The sequence below is a fragment of the Osmia lignaria genome, chromosome 3 (genome assembly GCF_051020975.1).
Source record: "Osmia lignaria lignaria isolate PbOS001 chromosome 3, iyOsmLign1, whole genome shotgun sequence".
In the NCBI taxonomy this organism is placed as follows: Eukaryota; Metazoa; Arthropoda; class Insecta; order Hymenoptera; family Megachilidae; genus Osmia; species Osmia lignaria.
The window spans coordinates 6,503,936-6,526,469 of record NC_135034.1 but is presented as its reverse complement, the minus strand read 5'-3'; the positions used below and the strand labels follow the sequence as shown (position 1 = coordinate 6,526,469).

The following is a 22,534-nucleotide window of genomic DNA, read 5'->3' as shown; positions in this document are numbered from 1 at the left end:
TACCACTAGGTCATTATATTTTAACGAATAAGACGTAGAAAGAAAGTATACGTCGAAAGGAGTAGATGTACGTTTGATAAGTGACACTTGTTCTAATTTAAAATATTATATTAAAAACGTTGATCATTATTGCATAAAAGACAATGGCAAGTGGAGATGGTTCAGAACCAAAATTAAGTGGATTTGCAAAATATTATAACAGTGTTACCCCACAAGGTCGAGCAAACGTAAGTAACCTCAAAATTTCGTTCTTCACTTTGATGGCATTGTGTTAACGTCTTCTTAACACGTTAAGTAGTGTTATACGATTCGATATTGTTTACATGAACCGATTGTTTTTACAGGTTGCTGCTTCAACAATTATTGCTATGGCTGCTACAGGTGCATACTTCTACTTCAAATCGAAATCGAAATCGAAAAAGTCCGCCGAAAAGTAATTCAATGACGGAAAGTGATAGATACCATTATGTAATAAGAATTTCTGTATAATTTCATCCTGATGAGAAATAAAAGAATGATGGACGTTTTTTAGATTGTTGGTAATTAATTCCTCGTTATCTATTATGTTTGAGTTTTTAGAATTTTTGCTATAAGTGTTTTTACGTTGGATTTGTTTTAGTATTGTGTTAGGATTAATATGTATGTATATAATCGACCAACCATGACGCAGTTTAATTAAATAAAATCTTAATATCAAAATTAACATGGAATTTTATTCATTTACTAATTTTTTTTTTCAAAAATTACGTTTGTAAGTTTAATACGCACGATCTCAATAACGTAGCGGGGAAAATAAGTATACAGAATATTGTACATTAGTATACAGAAAAGTTCATTTAAGTTTAGTTTTACAGTGTAAAGTGCTTTAAAATAACAATCATATGAAATGTATATATGACTTAATAGTTGACTGTAACTGAATAAAACATTCTAAGTAATATACAGAGCGTTTTTACAGTGATGTATTGTTTTTCTTCGCCTATATATGTAAATTTATATATGCGTATGTAATCACAAAGATTTTGAATGTATTAATAGTTGGATAGAAATTTTGACTACAGTCTATATAATTATGTATATTGATCTACATACTTGATACTATTTTTTATAATTACGAGAGCGTTTCTTTTCCCTCTGATTTCAAATTTCGACATTAATACCTTACGAACGACACAATTACGTTAATAAATATTTTCGCAATGAATTTAATGTACAACTTTATTCAATTTGTCAAAAGCAAAAGCAAGTGAATTTATTGATGCCCGGACTGTGCTAATCTTTTATGTAAGATATGTGTACGTATATAATCAACAAAAGTATATCAAAGTTTAGGCTCGAAAAGTGTGTAATTAAAACAAAAATCTAGAATGACCTACTTAGTTAAACAACCTCAGGTACATTGTGTTTATTTCTGAAACATTAAGGTGTAATTGTAAAGGAATGAACAAACTTTTCTATTTATAATTTTATATACGTCAAAAGATTTTCAAATATTGCGTTCAATTGTAAGAAAGTGGAATGAAATTTTAATCTTCCGGTTCGTACCTAGATGGCGCAAGAAAACGTAAAAGCAACGTTCGGAATTTTCGTAAAGTTTTACTATGTAAATATTTTTAATTAACATCGAACACCTTAATGCTTCAAAATAATAAGCGAGTTACGACGAAGAATAATGTTTTTTTTTATTAGTGCCTCGGAGTACACGATAAGACCTCGATTATTCGAATGACAATAGCAGTGATCTTGTGAAACGTTAAAAAAATATACAGTAGAGCTGAGAAAAATCGGGAAAACACGTTATATGATTATTTGTTCCTTCTACGCATAATCGAGATCCTACTCTGTATTTGAAAGTAAACAATGGTATGTCATAATTTACAATTATTATAAACAATTGTAAACATGTATTGTTTTAAAGTGTAAATATATGTAAATATAAGTTGCTCGAATATGAAAACGAATGGAAATCGACTTGAAATATTATTTACATTGGCTCAGTTATCGATAATACTGTATTCGCGTTTCGTTCAGTTTATTAACGAAAAGTTATTAAAAGTGTAGGAATAGCATGGAAATTTTTCTTTTCTTTTTATCGTTTTGGTCGTTTCTCTTTTTTCTATCATTGAAAAAAAGTAATGGGTATACATATGTATTATATGTATGTACATAAGTTATCCATGCATCGAAGAAAATTCCATTTCGCGATTACATATTAAAATAATGTAATTTCTTAGATGATACTTACAACTTACTAAAATCTTTGTGCACTATAATAATGAGGACGCGGTTTTTACATGAACATTGTATTGTCTACTTACAGTATATATAATTCCACACTCGTGTAAGATGATAATTTTGATATTCATTCTTTTTCACACCGAATACACGAGTAATCGAAGTTTTAACCCTTATGCATCGTTTAAATAATAATTAATTACAAAGTATACACATATACTTTTCTTCTGTTAGTAATTAAAATTCATATTTTGCAGTATAATAAATGCATGGAAAGTAATGTAAAAATTTCAGCGGCTGTACATAGTAATTATCTGTTCTACATCATCTCTTACACTTTTGACACAGATATAGTAATTAATAATTTATAACATCGAGTCTGGTCTTTGAGAAAGCTTTATATTTAACGAATTTTCTTGTGCATCAGGGTTAAACTCTTTAATATGCCTAGTACCATAGATTTTCCAAAAGTGTATCAACTTTCTACATTATTAACACACCTTAGTCTATAGAAAAGGAGATGATCTTACGCTTTTCGAGGAACGTTCATTTAGTTGGACGTTGAAGTATAGCAGATTCTCTATTATTCTTCATTGTTCGTTACACAGCTATTGATAGCAAAAAAAAGAAAAAAAAAAGGAATAATGAAGATTCTATTGTACCCTCGTATACAATATGTACAGTAAAAAGCAATCGGCGGTGAAATGCATCACACTTTTAAAGTTTCAGATAATCGCACAACATCAAGATGGCGACAGATAAGGTATAGTTATAATCGAGCGTTTTCTTTACGGTAACTAGAAACAGATAGTGTACAAGAAGTGATAATCATCAATTACAGAGGCGATTGGATTAATTGGTCAGCTGATCGAGTGGATACGATGTAAGTAACTTTACAAACGAGTTGACTAGAAATCCTTCCATTCTCAACTTTCGTACATCCATCTGTCTTTTCCAGAATAACTATAAGTTTCTGGCTTGGTTTTTATCCAAATGTTCATCGAACAGGACGCGGAGAATCACCTCTATAATCCATGAGCGTTTCTTTCTTAGCATCCCTGTATTGTACAGAGGCGGGGATAAAGGAATTATCGATACAATATGTTTTTTCCTCTTTCTAAAGATCAATCGACTACGATCGATTGACTCGTAACGCTCGTAAGAACCTTCGAATCCTCTCGATTCGTCTTTCAGACGTCGCGCTGAATGCAACGTGCATTGTTGCAGGGAAAATAGTCGCTGGACTTTATTGGAATCGGATCATCCGGTATTTACTATAGCACCGAGTCCATGTCTTTTTTGCTCCATCCGTTTTGCCCGCTGGACGTTCTGGACATCTGACTAGGGCTCCTGACAGGACTTCTCGCAGGATAATAGACGCAAGGACCCGGACTTGCGGGTCTACCGCTGATTTTCAAGCTTCGTCGGGTGCTACCGTTCGGTACGTTGTTGTTCCTGATCGTACTCGATCTGTTAAGGTGATAATTTCTTATTGAATTTCTAGGTTCTAAGTTGGTCATGTTGGTGACGATCGACTCGTCGTACGTCTGGAATTCCGGGCTGTCCCTTCCTGGACCGAACAGATTCGAGCTGCAGAACAATTTCAGGAATATCCTCTTAAACTTCCTGCCGAAGATCACGTAGATGATGAAATTGATGCTGCTGTTGATCGTGACTAGAAGATTGCCGGTCTCTACCAGCCAAAGGGGTGGATCGGTGACAAACGAGGTCTCGTGAATGTTCGAGGCGAGTGGAAGGATGTTACAGATCAGAAAAACGATCACCACGCAGAGTAACATCGTCGCCAGACCGATCTCGCGTCTTTGATGCCGGGACAGCTGTTGCAGATCTCTGTTCGCTTTTCTCACCTGAAATATCGAAGAGCATACAGGATCATTATTCTCTTGTACGTTTCCAATTTGTTACGCGATCCGCGTATTATTTCAAGGGAAGCAATAAACACGCGGGTAACGCGAGCTTATTCAAGCGATTCCAGGCGTAGTATATCTTTATCTCGAGACACACGTGTTTCCGCTTTTACGTTATCTCGTTGCTTTTTCCTCGAAACGATTGTGCAGCTTCCACCGACGTGTATCGAGCAGAATTTTAGTCCGCCAACTATTTTTTACGTTCATTTTCACTGCGTCAGTGGATTTATCCGAAATACCAAACGCAAAACATATCCTTCGAATAGAACGACGAGAAATACGATTGGACATGAGAGTAAAAAGTTGTCCTTCCTCCTTAATACCACCGTTGGACTTTCAAAATTAAACGTAGTAAGCGCGGTTGACGATCCACAGAAAATACTCGACGTAGTTAGATGTTTTCTCTTGAAAACTGATAAGGGTACGAAGAATTTTTGCGGATATTTCGAGTTAACTTAATACACCATTATTTGCATTTCATTTCGATTTTCGAGCGTTCCTTGTATCTACTCTACAGAATAAACTGTTTACAGTATCGCGAGAAGAGGGTTAAAGAGAATAAAGGAGGAAAAAGAGGAAGAAGAAAATAGGAGAGAAATAGTAGTTGGGTGACTCGCTAGGAGATGCAGTTTATTCCCAGCGGGATCGTTTTTCGCGACGATACGAAGGGAAATTCTTAGGTGAACCACGGGAGATTGTGCGAAGCTGCGCGAAGATTTATTTGCCAAAACGCCATTTAGGAAATTGGTATCCCGTCTAGGTGAGTTGGCGAAACGGCTCGCATAAATTTCGTTATGTACTTTGATCGTAATAAAAGCATGTTCTGATCCTAAAGAAAAGAAACGTATGCAGAAATCACGGTTAAGTTATCTTGCTTACCCTTCGATAGATGGCCGCGTTGAAGATCACCAGAGCGAGGAACGGAAACAGATAACAAATGAAGAAGTACATCCAGTGGACGTAAAGGGTGACATACAAGTTGCTGTTTCTTAAGTCCGCCGGACGCAGGCAGTATATTGTTACTTTGTACTTCCAGTGTGTCTCCGGGTAGACTTCTACCTCCCAAAATCTGTGGAAAGTGCGGTACAAAGGTACGTTAGAAATTTTGTGAAATATAACTCGCTTGAAAAGTTTTATAAATCGTGGGAGAAAAAATGAAACGATTGAGAGGTTCATTTTTTCTTTTGCAACAACACCTAACAGCATGGTCGATTATCAAAACTTTCATCTGGTCTATCATGTAAGAGGATTACTCACTTGGGTAAATTGTAAATAAAAGTGAATATCACGATAACCAGCACAGCTAGTTGAGCCCTTCCGTACGTACAGAAGGACCTAGCTTTCAGGGGATGACACACTGCGATATACCTCTCTAACGTCACTGTTAAAGTCAGATATACAGTTGCTATTTGCGCCATACAGGACAACGGGTACAAGAATCGTACTATCTTTGGATAGATAATGAATTTGTAGTTGAACAATAGGCCGGTGTAACCGTAAATCGCTGGTAAGCCGTAAATCAATACCTGAAAATGCCGATAGTTTTTCATCAATAATTTCATGCCGATGAAAAAGACGACGCGATAGTTACTTCCACTTACCGAACTGATGATCAACACTGTATCGCATCTGGCGAGCCCAATTAAGAGGTAATTAATCGACGATTTCATTTGCGGCCTCGAGAGGATGATCATCGAGATCGCGTTGCCAAATATCCCGAAAATACTGACCAAGTTTATTAGAACCCCGTAGATAATGAAATCGAAGAGACCGGTCGAATTGATTTCCTCTTTGCACTCGAACCGTTTCACTAAATTCTCGTTAATCGATGAATTATCCAATAATTCACCAGCATCGTAGTAACTGGTCGCGTTAAAGATTTCGAAGCTTGTTTCCATTATTTTAGGCTACCTTCTTCTCGTCTTTTCGACGATATCGTATCGTCTTCATTAGCCTCTTCTTCTTTATCGTTTTTGTTCCGTGCTTACGTTACCATTTCTACGTATCGATCGAGAATCGTTTCCATTTAAACCCAATTCTTTGTGTTCATTGTACCTTAGAGATTCTTCGGAAAAAAAATAAAATGAAAAGAAAAAATTGTTTAATATCCTTCGTTGTATTTCGATTCGACTCTCACTACCTTTCAACCCTGTGAGAGCCGAGCAGGAACAATTTCGGTATCATGACGTACAGAGATCTTATCGACGTTTTAAAGTGCTATCTCGTTTCCTCTGTCTCAGCTCTTTTCTTAAACGCCACCGAGTCGACTTCAATTTGCCTAATCTCGATGGAAGTTTCGAAAGCTTTCCGTACGTACATCTGCAATATATCGGGATTTCGTAGTAACTGGTAATTTCTTTCCTTCTTTGGCTTCTTTTTCTGAAAATCTGTAATTAGAAATAATTTATAATTATTATGCAAAATAATATTGCATTTCAAATAACAGTATACAACTATCTGTGTTTAACGTTTACGTTAAGTCATGTTGCGCGCATTTAAAATATGCCGCCAGATCGATATATCGATTGCGGATCGTTCGTTCGATTATCGGTGGTGGGGAGGTTGGTGAACGCTGCGAAGATAACAATGTGGCGCGAATTCGTGTCGGAGCCGGTCTCGTTAACCTACGCGTCTTGTAAACATAAATACGGAGAGGACAAGCGTTCGCGAATGATTTAAAGCATCCGTGGTTCAGTGATTCAGTGACTTTCGTACCGTACACACGTCGGTAAGAGTTTCGGTCGTCGAAATACGAAACGTGGAAAGTGGAAAAAACTGACGACGCGCACGAACGAGGAACAGTGTTTTACACCGAGGACATTGAAGCGTTTGCTGTTTGCTGCTGTGCATCGTTCGTACCAATCGAATTAAGAAGCTGTGTCGTTTCTACAGTTCCGGTAAGTCGGAAATCTGAAAATTTTTCGTATACGATACACGTGGTACGTACATAAAACATGCTTGTGCGTAACACGCCAACTAAACAAAATGGCCGACTCAGCTTTTTTAGTTTCGAATTATAGAATTTAATAAGCGTGCATCGAACGTCGATAGGATTTACATGTACGTTTTGACGAGCGTAATATCGAGGCGAAATTAATTATTGGAAACGTGTTGGCGAATCGAAAAGATGTTAATTCTATCGGACAATTTGCTTCGTCTGCCGTTCGCGTCGTTTCGTGCGTTGATTGGCATGTTTCAACCTGTCGTTAATTTGCCCTTTCCCTAATTTCCGCGTCATCGGTTTTCTACTCGTGACTAAACCGTGATTTCTGTGTGTGTGTACGTAACCGTGTGATTCAACGTATCGATGTTACCTTTGTTTTCGATCGACGCTGTCAAGCGCCATTTAAATTCGAACAATGTCGATCGAGGTTCAGTTTAGGTAACCTATACGTGAAAAAAGTTGAACGATCGAGACACCTTTGTCTGTCGATATTTTTCAAGTCACGTGGGATTTAAAAACTTGCCACGTTATTGGCACCCTGATCAAAATGAATCGACGAATCGTAAAGCTTTTATCACCGTAATGTTCTTTGCACGATATAGGAAAATTCTTTTGAAATATAATGTCACTTTTTCCGCTCGGAAGGAAAACCCATAAACCAGATCAGACCATCGAGCGTATTTGCCACTGGAAAAAAAAAAACAATACGTTTCATGTTCGATCATAGAGTAGGGAAGAACAAAAGGAAAACGAGAAAAGTTTTTAAAGCAGGAAGGTTTCGAAATCACCTAGGAAATTTAACTTTGTCGCATTTTTCTCACGAACGCGATGCATGAACGAAAGTTTCATTGGCAGCATTTACGTTCCCAATTAAACTTTTCGCGAAGCAGCTGTGCGTCGCTGTTAAGTTTCGTTCCAGCGAACTTCCTGTTTCCTGTCGTACGGATAAATTGTCTGCAATAGCCGAGAATCGTTTAAATGTTTCTACTCGTGATTCAGACGTTTTCGTTAATTTGTATAGCTCCTTACTGTTCACTGTCGAACCTGTTTTCGGGAACTTCCCTTATCCGAACGCTTTGTTGCTCGAAACTTTCTTATCTCAGACCAATGTTTACGTCCTACACGATTCGGGAAACATTGTAATCCGGTCACGCAAAGTTGCAGACGAAGACGAGCGGTAGCGAACGATTAAACGGGAAATTTTATTATTCGAGTTAAGAGAACAGTAGCTACGGTTCAGAAACGGTTACATAGCGTAGAGATTTAAAAAAATCTTTTCCAAGTTAATACATTTCTCCTGTAAAGACGTTGAAAGTGGTCTTTTAGAAGAGGATCTTCTGAAAAATCTGCTTTTATCCGTAAGATCGCTCGCTTATTCCAGCGGGCAAAAAGTTTTACGCGTTACTTCTGGACTGTTTTGCTAGGATATAGATACAACGGGCGTAAGGCGCCTGGTGGGTGTAGTCTCTAACCCACTCAGATTAGCTTTTTCCCAATATCAACAATCCTTACGCCGATAACGAGTCAAATATCGGGTCTTCCATACCCGAAAACGATGATTGTCAAGCCCATGAATGGACAGTTTATCCAAATGGCTGCTAGTGATTGGATTTATTTTTTAGCACAATTTGCACCCTTTAGCACCGCCGGTATAAGCAAAAGCTTGGGAACGGCAGAGCGGGTTATGAACCCCACAAGGCTCACTTTTCGACAATAACGTTAATTTACGAGTTGTTAGACAATTTGTCCTTTAGACCCTCTCCCATCCCCGGTTACGTTCCGTTACGAATTAGCAAAGAAATTTATTTTTATAATAATCGTAGCTCGTTTATCTTAAGCTTAACTGCGCTTACTCACGCAAAACTGTTGCTGACTCGGTGAAATTGAATTATGTAGCGAGGTTTTCACGATTAAACATGTGCAAATGTATCCGCGAATCGGTTCTCGAAATTAGTGAATATCTCGAATATCTCGATCGATTGTTATTACATCAATACATTACATGCCGGAAAAGAAACAAGTTTTCTTCGATGTCACCTTCGGAGGAACTGTTAAATGGTATCGTTGCACCCACGGGTGTTTCCGCAAGACATAGTTTGATACGAAGTGCAAAGTTGTTCGCTACGTGTACAACAAATATCTCTACTTTTCCAACTCTTTGGGTTGAAACTCATTTATCTCTAGCGTGGTCCCGAGGGCAGCTCCTTCCGTAAGAGGGTCTAAAAGAGGGCATCGAATTTTGGAGAGAATAAAGAAAGCAATAGAATTCTAATGAAAATAGAAATTTGAAATTACGATTCGACCGCGTTACAAATGCAATTTAGATATTTAAGGTTCGAATTATAAGCTACACCGCAAATATAATTGGATATTATTAGCGAAAGGGGTTAATGGGGTTAAAGGAGTATAGGATATCGTCGGTACGCATAGCGTGTTAACGCGAGAACAAGATTTACCAGTATTACGTAGAAGTCATCTTCTATAAATATTCGTTAGACGTAGTCTCACCTTCGAAGTGGCCAAAGAATAGCCACGAAGATGATCGTCATTATCGCGTAAAGAGTTGCCAGAGTTGCAGAAATTTTTCGTGGAATATCTGGTTAAATTCGAATCGCGTACTGTTACTACGTTGTCGTCGCGAACATGGTGCATTAAACAGGCCACGGTAACGATGATTAAGACTAACGACTGCGTACAATGTTGCTTGAATTAGAGGTTTAATGATAATGACCCGTTACCTCGGTTTCATACATGAGAAAACTGAGTCGATATGCATTTATCTACAAATCAGTATGCATCAGAATACTGAAACGAATCAATTTCACGTTACTTATGTTATTAGCCAACCCGTATCTAAGATTGAAAATCTTGAGAACGAGGCTGTAGCATTTAGACTTTCTGTCACTTTTGTACAGACCAAACGGTAAGAGTTATCGAAGAAATTCTTGCGCCATTGTGTTTAATGGGTCAAAATCTCAACAAATTGAGAATTTTGTTTTCTTCTTTTTTTACCACTTCCAGTCTGACCGGAAATGGCCGAAAAAGGGTTGGCGAATCTCGCTCTAGTTCACTTTAGCTTGTTAGAAAAGTATTATCTAACGGAGCAGGAAACAAAAGTAAGAGAAAGTTTCAAGAGTGCTACCTTAGTTTACCGCGAGAAAAACGTAATTGTTAAGAAAAGTTCAGGATTGTTGCGTGTAGTAAGTTGAAGCGTAGGCGTGATAACCTCGATGCAATAACGAGATCGATAATTTGAACCGGGACGGCGAACCGAGGCTGTTATCGTGATTAATGAATGAGTTATAATTACGGGAAGGAGACTAATAAAGTCGTTAAGACATTGGCCGCCTTAAATTATCGTTCTTACGTCTGTTGGTGCGTTAACTCTGATATCTCTCCGCGTAAGCAATCGACAATTTCATCGATTTTTAGTTTCATATATGAAAATTTACTGCCCTATTAATTTGATTACATCGCGAGAACGATAATTTCACAGGGCAGTTGGAATATTATTCAGTTATCGTGAAATAATATTTATCAAAACGATAGCGACATCAATTTTAAGTGCTGTCCCTTGTGGTCTGTTTAGAAAGAAATTTTTCCCCTTTTCCCTTTTTTTATTAAGTCCCTTGGGAAAATAATTCATCGTTAAGAGGTCTTGAAAATCGATACCATTCATACAGGGTGTCTTTCAAAGTGCTGCTTCCTTTCGCGATCTGTAGCTTCCTTTATTTTAGATATAAACGATTGAAAATAAATCGTAAACGAGAGAAACGATAACGAATGATTAGCATCGTGTGACAGGAAAGAGTAAAGTGAAATGTTCGATAATTAGAATTCTGTTTCGGTCTATAAATTTCAATGGCGATTCTGTATCTCTGTACCGTCACGAAACAATCTTCGATAAATTGGATCCGCGTGACAGCTCTTTAATGAATTACGGTTACGCGACCTTGTTGCTTGATGAGTTTTATCATTTAGCTGATTGGGATGGAAGCTCAAAGAGATTATTGACTTTTAAAACAGTTATACCGCAATGAAATATAACCGTGATAAAAGCGATTCCGTTGGATTCTGCATTGCAAGATGGTTAAACGAATATACCTGCAGGGTGAAATTGTTCGAAAGAGCCACCTTTCTTAATAATACAGTAGGGTGATCAAATTATTAGAGCATTGGTATGAAAAATGGATATTTATGTAAAATCAATTTATACGAGTGGCTCGAATAATTTGATCACCCACTGTAAATGTCTCCCTGAGATTTTCCCCCTGAAAATGTAGTCCGACAGTTTTATAGAATCGGGGTAAGATATTACTATTTGAATATACGCTTTATATATTTCGACGATAATAATTTAACACGGTGCATGAAACAAAAGGAGCCCATTGAATGGACTTTGATAAATCGGTGGCTCGGTGTCGAGGCTAGTGGTCTGGTTGCTCTTGCAAAGTGGAACAGCCAGGAAATGAGACGATATTACTGTCACTTAGAAGTAATAACCTTCAAGTGTGAACAACATCTGGTACGCCTTCTCTCTTTTACTCGTTTTACACGAAATCCCATGGATCTTTCAGTATTTATATCTGAATCAAACTGGGTGAAAAGCTGAGGATATAAGAAACATCTATCGAATTAAAAAGGTTAAGGTTGCCTGGCTGGCTTTTGCGGCACGGTTGTTGGCCCGATAGAAACAGATGGTGTCGAATTGAGGATTCTTGGTCGCGTCATTGTCGAAAATATAGTTAAGACTCATGTAACGAGAAACACGAGGGAGCCAGCTGCTGTATCTTGTCGCGCGTCGCGTCGTTCGGCTTCATTGCCCCACGGAAAGTGGAGTAACCCAGCCACCAGATGAAAATACGATAAGTGGTAACAGTCGTTTAAGATCAGACGGCGCGTCTCTGCTGCACCTTTCGTTCTCTCCTAACTGATACCGAGAAAAATAAATCATCTACATCTGCTTATTGCTTCCTTGATGGTATTCCAAGGAAACTCGACCAATTGAATATCAAATTAGATGAAAATATTCCTGCTTCTGTTATTTCTTAAGCAGAAACTTTTCTATGACGTACGAATGCGGGTGGAAACGCTCCGCATTTCTTTAACATTTTCTGACGTACCAAATAGTGAACCTTCTAAAAATTTTGTATGACGTACAATAGCGTGTATTTAGGCATATTAGAATTTTTTATTTGCGAAAACAAATACGCGTGAAAGCACTATAAGTTCTATAAATTATACCGTGACGTACGAACGCTTGTTGTTGAATTCAGTAGGATGTTTTTTTATATTTCACGAACGCGCGTTATTTAGTTTAGTAGAATCATTTCGTGACGTACGAATTCGCGTGAAAACATTTCGCGTTCAATAAATTCTTTCCTGACATACGAACACGAGTGAAAACGCTTGATTTTTTAAACATTTTTTTTTATAGAAAGTAACTTAATATCAGCATTCTTTTTTGCTTTTATTTCATTGATCGTTTGATTGCTGTTTGGTGTATGTATTCGGATCTATTGTTTCTGGAAACGGTGATCGAACATCGTTTTATTTTTCAAACGATCCGAACGCAACCGTGCGTGCGATAATGGCCCGGTGGGTTGTGGATTATTTTCGGTACAACGCGATCCTTGTATTCCGCGAAACGATTTTTTGAAGCACGGTTTAAGGTGATACTCGAGTGACATACACTGGTGGAATTAATTCTGGACACTTTTAAATTTTTATTTAAATTATTTAATATATAATCATTGTTTTCTAATTTTAGAGCGTCACTTATATAAAAAAATCAGTGAAAAGATCATTTACAGCCATAGTTTTATATGAATAAAAATATTAATAAAAATTCCAATTTCAACACGTCAAAGGAGGTAGAAAAAAATTAATATTTCGTTGGATATCCTTTCATCCTTTGATTGGCTATTTCACATCATGCGACGTTTCGTGTTGCCAGGCGCAAAAACAAAAATAACACAGTTAACATTTTTTTAAATTAAAACTTTCAAACATTCACAAACCAAATCGTGTGAAAATATTAAGTATAAACATTATAGATTACAATAAAAATATTACTGTATCAATTTATCATAGCAGAATATACATTTTCTGCACAAATATGAAATAAAGGATATTTTTATTCGGAGTGTCCGGAATTAATTCCATCAGTGTGTCTTAAAGGTCGCTCTGCTTATAAACACGGTATGCTACGCCTTGTTTTGTATCATTTCATCAAAATCTTCACACTTCATAAAATCTTTTCAACGCGTGGGCGTTTCGTATAACGTGCGTGGGAGAATTACTAATTTCTACGTTGAACTTAGCATCTAATAACATAGACGAAGTAAAAGGTAAAGTTTCAGAATTTCTAGCGTTAAATTAAGAAGAAAGGTAAAAGCACAATTCTCGAAATGTTCGTTTACGAGCGAGGAATCTGATGTTCACTTAAACCAACATGTAAAACATCCTCCCAATGGTGTTTCATTTGTTTTTCGTTGTAAATAAGACAAGGCTCGAGGCAGAGGAATAAACGGGCGACAACGTTGAACATTCCGAAAGCCTATCGTCGGGCCGGTAAAATGGTCAGCTGTTGCTTTTGTTAGTGCCAACCCTCTAAAAATACGTGTAAGATTCGTAGTTCGACTCTTCTTGTCGTTCGAACGGTGAGTCAACTCTATAGGGACTCCTTGTCTAATTTTAACGCGAAATACTGTCCACGCGAAAGCACCACGTCGAGGAATCGTGGACGGCCTTGGCGGTTGTGAAATTTGGACAGTGGCAACGTCTGTTAACTCGATCTCCGACCCGTTTAGAAAATTCGTCGATCAGCTCTGATACACATTCGTAAACAACCGTACAATCGTGGAATATTCGTTGAAACGAAGAAAAATATATTAACGCGTCGATCGTCGACGATAGAAACACGCTGTGAATGAAATTAATTAATCAAATTTCAATTTACCTAAAGTTCGAACTGGCAATCTAATTTCTACGGAGGACCTATTGCGAGAGAAAGAGTTTTTGGAGAACAACCAAGTGAACAGTGACGGACGACGTTTGTCGAAAAGTTCGACAGATTTAAGTATGCATGAAGAATGTTTGGTACTGAAAAGAAGGGATCGAGTGTCTGAAAGTGAATAATGTCTTATCGATGAAGGTGACTGCGCGATATTCTCTGATGAATGCATAGTTTAAACACGGAGAAAGATGGAATGCAAGGGTGAAGGACAGGCATGCAAGTCACTGAGGATTCAGGGAGTTGTTGAAACAACATTGCCAGCACTTGGGAGATATTGCAAGATTAATCGTGGCAATAGCATGGAACAGCTTAAAAACGATAATTACGTTGTTCTAATTAACTCTCGAACGGGGAATGTTGGGTTATTCCACGGGTATCTGTTTTGTTCTCCTTACGTTCCTAATTGTTCTTGATAAAATAGCATATTCTGAATCGTGAAAAAATTTCGTGATAGCGATCTTCTTCGAGCATTAGTTTTTTTTTTCCTCCCAAGTTCTAACGATGAAAACTTTGGATAAATTGGTGAGGATTTCAGCGAGAGTTTCGCATCAAACGACACGGTGTTTTCAGTTCGCCTCCGCATTTGCTTCATTTCTCCTCGCAAAGACGAAGCATCAGTTATAAGGGGGATGGTTTAACTTGTTGGCTATATGTGTAGATGTGGATTTGACCGTACTTAAAACGGTACCCTGGCTCTCGCGTTGTCCTGATTGTTCCTTCAGGAGCTGACACGTCAAGTCAGTAGGTTTCTCAGGAAGATTATACCACGACAAAAAATTATTTGGTAGAACGACTTGGATCAAGCATGCTTATTTATCTGGTTAAGCTTCGCCGTTATCGTCTCCTCCTTGTCTTTGATTAGAGGGATGGAAAGCAAAGTTTATTATTAGAAGGGACGTCGAAAAACACGCGTATCTCTTTCATCCTACTTTACTCTTTTTTCTTTTTTCTCTTCCATTTACCCTAATTCTCTGTAACTACAGTGGGTGATCAAACGTTGAAATTGTAATTTTTATTGTGTATTAAAAGTATGGCTGTGAATGGTATTTTTACTGATTTTTTTATATAAGCAACGCCTTAAAATTAGAAAACAATGATTAGAATATAAAATATAAATGATTATATATTAAATAATTTGGATAAATTTTTAAGTAAAATTTTAAAAGAGTCCAGAATTTATTCCGCTAGTCTACTTGCTTCTCCCATTACGCTTAATGGTAAAACAATGGATGAAAGATAATGATCCCTTCTCTTATTTCGGTTTTGATTACCTTTGTGTAAAAGGTTTTTACCTGTAACTTTGATATCTATTGCGTCGTGATAAAGGTAGGAGGAAGGTTTTTTCCGATTCAGTAGAATCTGATTATCTGGGTTAATTATTGTTATAATTACATTGCCGTCGAAAAGCTTTTTGAAAATTTACGTAAATTCGAGAAACATTGTGCAATGCTAGTATAAAATAAAAACACGATCTCTTCTCTGCGATCGTTATAATCGAAATGTTCCGCGTTTATGAGAATTCATGTCGAAATACGACGAGGAAGGGATGTTCTCCCGCGTTATTCGTTTCTGCTCTCGAAGCAAAGAGGATGAAGAAAATTGCTCGGCATAAAGTGTCGCGTAAATATTTGTAACTGGTGCGTGTGGGATTTGGGCGCAGCAGAAACCGATGAAAACGAGCCGGGGTTGAAACTTTATTATCCAACAGTTTTCTCGCCTCCAGAGATCGTTCGTTCCAATGGTGCCCCACAAAAATGCATCGCTTATGCAAACGAGATCGTTGATGCGCTCTCGAAAACGACAGACCCGACACCGCTATCCCAGCGAGAATTGTTAACCAGTCGTTTTTCATTCTCGAGTAATTAACGAACAAGCTAAATCGTATGTAACGAACGACTAATCGAGGACGTGGTTATATCGAACATTGGTATAATTAAACGTCGCTGCGAATTAGATTGTACCGTTGGTATTGCTTCAATTGGAAAACGTTATAACTAGTCGTACTAGGAACGGCTGTTTCTACTTTGACTTGAAATTTATGGTTGCCTTCGGTAGCAGAGAAAACATGTGACAATAAATATGGTAGGTGCTGGTCCGAAAAACCAGCTATCGGGTGTCGTGGGACTGATTGTTTATAGAGATATAAAGTTTCCGAACGACAAGTAACTCGTCGTTGCATCCCTCGAAAAAACTAAGAACATTATTCCCAACTGGACAAGAAATGGTGAAGGGTAAGCGACACCCTCTGGGAACAGAATATAACCCGGAACCGTAAAGGAATAAAAGATCTCCCATATTAATCGTGTTTTAATCCCTCCATGTATATGCAGCACTTATAAACGGTTGTCAACCGTCGAACAAGAATAATTAACTTGGCGATATTCGATGCCCCTTAATGTATAGTAATCAAACAATGATAGAGCCGGCTGGGCCGGCCGACATCGGTCCAACTCCGACAAGACTTTGTATTCGGTATGCATAGCATAACGAAGCGTTTCAAGCATGAGTAAGATAAGAGCGAACGTTATCGGTGAATGGAAGGGAATCAAGGTGTAGTCAACATCCAGTTCGACTAGGATTTTCCTAAGATTTTCCAGTTGAAATGCTGGAAAATCTTATTTGAATAGTCGCCCATTTGTTTTACAATTAATTAGTCCAAGTAATCAAGGTAGATGATGATAAATTAAAAAAGAAAGAAGAATATTTAAGTTTCACAAATGTATCCAAAGATAAAGCACACCTGAAGGTTGATTATTCGAAATAGATTGTCTTAATTCTCTGTCGTTAGTTACAAATGGCTGGTATTTGAAATGGAGCGATTTTCCAGCTCGTTGAACATAAAGGGTCTCGCCATCGTCAAACCTTAATTGCATCGGAGAGTTTCAGACTGGTTTCTGGGTTCATTGAAATCACAACGAAACACTGATTCACATTTACCCTGTTTCTCCTTTAAACCACTGAATTCAATCGTACAAATAGAAAGGTAAATGTCAAACGTTCGATGAATAATAATTAATTTATCTTGGTGAGAAATAATTTCACGTCGGGTTCCATCGAATTAGGCCAGCTGTAAGTATGTATTCCATTCGAATGACGTTATATTTTAGTCGCGCGAGCAATGGGTGCAATTTATTCCTTTGTCAAAGCTCTTGTTCGTGACAGGGTTCATCAGTCTTTTCGAAAGTTCTCGGCACAGACGCGAATCGTTCGCCATTTTTCCTACTCGAACCTTTCTCCCCTTTCCTCCATCGCGACGTCGTAAAACAAATGTAAATATTACCGAATGAAGACGCTTGGAATGTTCAAAGAAAAGGTCAGGTGTAGATATTTCGATAAAGAACGAAAATTCCTTTTTTATCCCGTCGGCACAAATTGTTCTCCATTTGACGAATGTTCGGCTATTTGTGAGGTTTCTCCAAAATAAAGCACGCTTTTTGTCATATTTTATTCAGTGTGCAAAATGAGAAAATATGAATCTCACCCTTTGAAGGTTGTTTCCTTCGTTCGAGAAGCGGACGATGAAAAGTGTTTTATAAACTGGTTGATTCATCGGAAAGCCGATCATCGATTATCGCGTATTCTCTTCCTGAAACGACATTAATCTTTTCGAGGCAGTAAACTGGGAAATCTCAGCCATAAATCGCGAGTTTAGTAACGTCTATGTAACACATCGATGTGGCACCGCCTTTATCACGTTTTATTTTCTTTCCTGTCTCATTATTGAAATCGGCTCTGCCCACTCACTCGTTATTATAACAAACGAAACATCTACAGAGTTTCTCGATAAATTGTTAATTTAATTATTGTAATGACCCTGGGAATCATAGCGATCCACTGTTGCGTCGACCAAGGATCACTCTAATCACTGTGTTTCTATAATTTAGTAGTTTAACACTAGATTTACGAAACCCGTCAATTTGACAGTATATAAAAATCTATAGATTTTAAATAAATAATTTACAAAAAAATTGCATTTTAATATACCCGTCAAAAAGTCGGATTTCAATAAAAAAAGATATATAGTCAATGTTCGTAAATCTAGTGTTAATGATGCAGTCAATTCACCGACGCTTACTTTGATCCATCAAAACGAAATTTAATACGAGCCGTTTCGATTTCCACTATATTTGCTTTGATTATTGCATAATTCCGGAGGTTCAAACTGAAATGCCCAATTCAGCGATATGAACGATTGAAATCTGACTATATCGCAACATTAATCTCACGGTAATTGCGAAGGTATCTCCAAATATGGTTGATTAATTATCGATACTACGTACATTAAACATCACAACTGTAGAACTATTCTACCATATTCTACTTTCAAGCGATATCATTGATATTTCAATTTAATTTCCCCAAGATTATTAATAACTCCGGGTAATATTAATTTCATGAGTTAGCAAGTGGAAAGTTGAAATTGCAAAATGAAACGATCGTATTTCTGAATAATTGCAATTGCAGCGTATCGCACTGTGTGGATCCGTTTTCACCGCACTGTTTAACGCGTTAATAACGCGGTCCATCTCTAGTGGAATTATCTTAATTAATTAACCAAACAACTTTTTATTTTTAGTCTGTTTCCTCGTCGGGTGATATAAATAGAAAATAAAGAAACTTTTTTTTTTTTTACACTCACCTGTGCAAACAGTGACGCGTTAACCCGCATTTCCAGGTACGTGTGTCCGCGTATCGTGAAACCATGACATAATTACTTGACACTCATGCTGACTAATATTCGCTATTAACTCGCGAGAATATACGTAAAAGGAGTCACAATGGTAAATCGTGCGATCTTCTATCAATTGTCTGTGTTGTGTATCGATTTGCAGAATATTCTCAATCACCGTATCTCACTTATATGGAATTGTTTCTAATTTAACCTTCCGCATCACAGATTTGTAGTAAAGTTTCCCCGTTAATCTTCACGGATACCGAAAATGGGGAAGTCCTTTTGATTAGAACCGAACGAACAAGCTTTCCCATTTAATCCTTCTCGTTGGCTATTGGTCAGAACTTCTCGAAAACTACCCACACATTTTTCCTCTTCAATGAAAATCCACTTCTGTTACGATTTCGATTACAGAGATAACACAGCACGGTTTTTCTTCGATCCTCGTTATAAATATTTCACTTATTCAATTTAACTGAGAAGCTTTCACTCTTAATCCTTCATGATTGCCGGTCTCGAAGGAGATCGATCGTTTCAATTTTTCTAACGTTTTCATTATAAATATCGAACGTTCGTCTTTCCAGCTTTCGTTCAATTTTCGGATAAATTTAACGTTGCAATGCTTTATCTTAATCCTTTGTTCGTTGACGGTTGCAAAGCTATTTCTTTTTCGCTCCTCTTCGGATTACTGGATCGACGTAACGATTTTCCACGGATCTTCGCAATAAGTATTTAAGTCAGTCAATTTATCACGGACGCTGAACGAATCTTCCTTCATCCTTTTCAATATCTTTAATTCTCCATCGGAGTCACGTATCCTTTTCGCTCTAACAGAAAAATAGAAACCTTCCCTCTTACTTTCCTTAGTCGTTTCGATACAAATTACTAATTGACTCGAAAGTCGATTACGATTTGGCCTTCGATGTCTAGGCCTTCTTGCGAAAAGAAAAACAGCAAATGCAAACGAGATTATTGTTCAAGTATCACGGTAGTTTCACGGAGTCAACCGCGATCAAATTAGTCTATAGGGTGAGATCTTTTTATGTCACTTCCAGTCGGGACCGATTTCCTCCGGTGACTATCGAGATAATCGAGTCTATGATTAGGAATCGTCCGACAAGAAAATCCTTGCCACTGATTTTTCGATCCCTGGATTTCTTCGTCTTTTGTGTTTTGAATTCCTTCGTCTTCCTCTTCGTTTCCTCTTGACACGCTCCTTCCAATTAATCGTACGCGGATCTGGAAAATGGATGCTGTAATTATTGCAATTATAAAGGTTATCGCCGATAACATCGTTTTCTCGAGAAAAATTGATATTGCTAGAATGCGATACTATGTCGCAAGTGTATTTATGCCCGAGGAGTCGGGATAAACCAGTTGGAAATGTCTCTTCGAAAGGTGAAAGGAAGGCTTACAATTTTTTTTTTACTTTTTATTCATGATTTTTTACGTGATTTATACGTGTTTAAGGATACCTGAGCGTTGCGTTTACAGGAAATATACTGCTTTTATTTTCTGCATTGTATATTTATCTGGGTCGTGTCATAAAATATCGTGGGAAGTTGTATTAACATATTAATTGCCAGAATGAAAATGGACGTACACGGTGGGGTGTATCACCGTCTCGCTTACTAAAAATGTGATAAACGATACGGTGGGTGATCAAATTCAAAATTATTCTTTGCTTTACATCAACTTTTTAACGAGATAAAATAGAAAGCAGTGTAATCGACCGTCACTTTTCATCGCGACGAAGTGAAGCTTGAAAATGATTTCGCGCGAATAGAACTCTTCTCGCTAATTACCACGCTCAACCCTTTCGCTTCTTCTCGAATCGAGCTGTTAACGAAAATCGCGGAACCATCGGTAGATTAACGCGTGCGATGCTTATTTATTTGCCGTCGCAACGAGAATACACGGCTTCTTTTCCGATGTCGATTCTACTAGCTCCTTTGATCGAGGTAAAATCATATTCGATACGTCCTGCGAGCTTTTGTTAAACTCTAAAATTTAAAGTGTAAAGATCTCTTGTAATTTTTACATTAGAATGCGGACCGAAAGAATAAGAAGAAAATTATAAATGCCAGAGTAAATTCGATTTTCGACGAAATGGAAAATTTTAATTGGAAAAGGAAAAGAAGAAACGTGAGAACTTTTCGAAAGAAATGTAATCTAGCGAAAAGAACGTGACATTTTTTACTCGAATGTAAATCAGATGAAAAAAATTTTAATTAAAGAAACAGAGATAGATGATAATCCTAAGAAGGTGTGATTCAGCGAAGGGTACTGGTAATATTCTTGAAAAGATGATCCATTTCTTTTAAAGGTGTTTCTGCTACCTTTTTTTGATCTTTTTACATGAAAAATATTTGTATCGCACCTTTCTTTTTCTCTTCAAACTTTCTCCCCAATTTCTTTAATTTCCCAGACGCACAGCAATATTCCTAAACGGCACGTTGCACTTTTCCAACTTTTTCTCAAGGTTCTTCCCGAGAACAACTCGCAACAATTTGAAAAAACTTCCACCCGACGATCCTTTTATCCCGTCGCCGCGTCGAATCCATATTTTATCCACACTTTTTGTCCCATTAAACACCAGGAACCGGACACTTTTAGATTTCCCTTTCTAAAATATGCGCTCGATATCGTTTGGCTCCGAATGTTCTTTCAACATTTAACACCCGATCAGTTTCTTTCTTTTCTTTTCTTTCAGTTCAAGAGGGAATAAAAATAAGCTGAACCGATTCCGCGCGAGTTTGATTCAAAGCGTGTTTTAATTACTCGATCGACCTTTTCGATACGCGTTAAGGGGGATCATTTAACTCTTTCTGTCGATCCTGATCCCTTTTTTTTCCCTCTTTCAAAAGCGTAAAGTTGATACGCGTGCTCGGAGCGCTTGCAGCGCACTGAGTGTTTCGCGAGCGAAATCATCCGAGTACAAGAGCATTCGGTGAGGAGCGACGAGTGACCCTGGCAGTGGGTGCCGCCTGCGCTGTTCCTCCTCTCTCTTTCTCCCTCTATTTTTCTCCCCCTCTTTCTCTGTTTTTCTTCAACATTTTCCTTCGTGTTCTCTTCATACAGCATCCTTTCTTCTTACCTGTAAGTCCCGTCTCGGTTTCTTTTGCCAATCTCTCGGATTTCCATTTTTATTTTCTTAAGCTTCTTCTAACCCTTTTCCTTGGACACTTTTCTTGCAGTGGTTTTTAATCGTCACTTGCACCTTCTACGAGAAAGTTGGTACAGTATTGCAAACTAGTGATGGGCATATTTCTGAATTGTATTGATATTTGGTATCGATACGTATCGATAGTAATCTGTGTCGATATACATCAATTGGGAATAAAGTATTGATATTATTGATATCAATACGTACAATTAAATTAGAAGTGAAGTTCAGTAAAAAATAGACTATTTATTCAAATATTTGTTTTATATATGATAAACATATTATTATATTTAACATTTTAATTTTTTTGAATTTTTAATATTTAATATTTTAAATATTTTAATTTACATATATACAGATCTTCTGTTAACAGTTTATATATTAATTATATCTTATTTCTAATGCAAACGATTCCTTTACTGACGCGTAAGGGAAAACATTATCCCCCCCAGTTACCCTTCAGTTATCCCTCAGATCCTAATCCCTTTTCTTCTTACACTTTTTCCTCTGCCATTGTTTGCATTTCCATCTTCGTTTTTTCCTGTTTTTCTCGAGATAATATTTGCATTTC

At 37.4% G+C, this 22,534-nt stretch overlaps 3 protein-coding genes across 7 annotated transcripts in view; 2 read left to right on the top strand and 1 right to left on the bottom strand.

Moving 5' to 3' along the window:
• Positions 1-15: 15 nt before the first annotated feature.
• Positions 16-515, top strand: LOC117605118 (uncharacterized). Its single transcript, XM_034326029.2, has 2 exons — positions 16-227; positions 345-515. Exons 1-2 carry the CDS (start codon positions 144-146, stop codon positions 435-437), a joined length of 177 nt encoding a protein of 58 aa, XP_034181920.1. The 5' UTR covers positions 16-143; the 3' UTR covers positions 438-515.
• A 2,994-nt stretch (positions 516-3,509) lies between these two features.
• FMRFaR (FMRFamide Receptor) lies at positions 3,510-21,740 on the bottom strand. 4 transcript variants are annotated; one of them, XM_034326023.2, is made up of 7 exons: positions 21,178-21,740; positions 18,765-20,036; positions 6,304-6,550; positions 5,765-6,228; positions 5,421-5,689; positions 5,043-5,232; positions 3,510-4,103 (listed from the first exon to the last, which is right to left on the bottom strand). In XM_034326023.2, exons 4-7 carry the CDS (start codon positions 6,059-6,061, stop codon positions 3,510-3,512), a joined length of 1,350 nt encoding a protein of 449 aa, XP_034181914.1. In that variant the 5' UTR covers positions 6,062-6,228; positions 6,304-6,550; positions 18,765-20,036; positions 21,178-21,740. The 4 variants fall into 4 exon arrangements, with proteins under 4 accessions (XP_034181914.1, XP_034181915.1, XP_034181916.1 ...); XM_034326024.2 differs by having other exon boundaries at positions 6,355-6,550; XM_034326025.2 differs by having other exon boundaries at positions 5,765-6,550; positions 18,765-20,050.
• LOC117605270 (uncharacterized) overlaps positions 5,138-22,534 on the top strand; it is a 44,153-nt gene continuing 26,756 nt past the window's right edge. Inside the window, exon 1 of one of the 2 annotated variants that reach the window (XM_076688030.1) lies at positions 5,138-5,254. The gene's annotated coding sequence lies outside the window, so the exon portion shown is untranslated. Of the gene's footprint in view, positions 5,255-6,900; positions 7,061-22,534 lie in introns of those variants that run through there. The other variant, XM_034326391.2, reaches the window with a different exon arrangement.

Excerpts from the sequence above, each read along its gene's own strand:
- LOC117605118 (XM_034326029.2), top strand. The coding sequence starts at position 144 with ATGGCAAGTGGAGATGGTTCAGAACCAAAATTAAGTGGATTTGCAAAA. Across the intron at positions 228-344 it reads CCCCACAAGGTCGAGCAAAC|GTTGCTGCTTCAACAATTAT; the intron begins GTAAGTAACCTC and ends TTGTTTTTACAG.
- FMRFaR (XM_034326025.2), bottom strand. The coding sequence starts at position 6,061 with ATGGAAACAAGCTTCGAAATCTTTAACGCGACCAGTTACTACGATGCT. Across the intron at positions 5,690-5,764 it reads CAGTGTTGATCATCAGTTCG|GTATTGATTTACGGCTTACC; the intron begins GTAAGTGGAAGT and ends CGGCATTTTCAG. Across the intron at positions 4,104-5,042 it reads ACGCGGCCATCTATCGAAGG|GTGAGAAAAGCGAACAGAGA; the intron begins GTAAGCAAGATA and ends TCGATATTTCAG.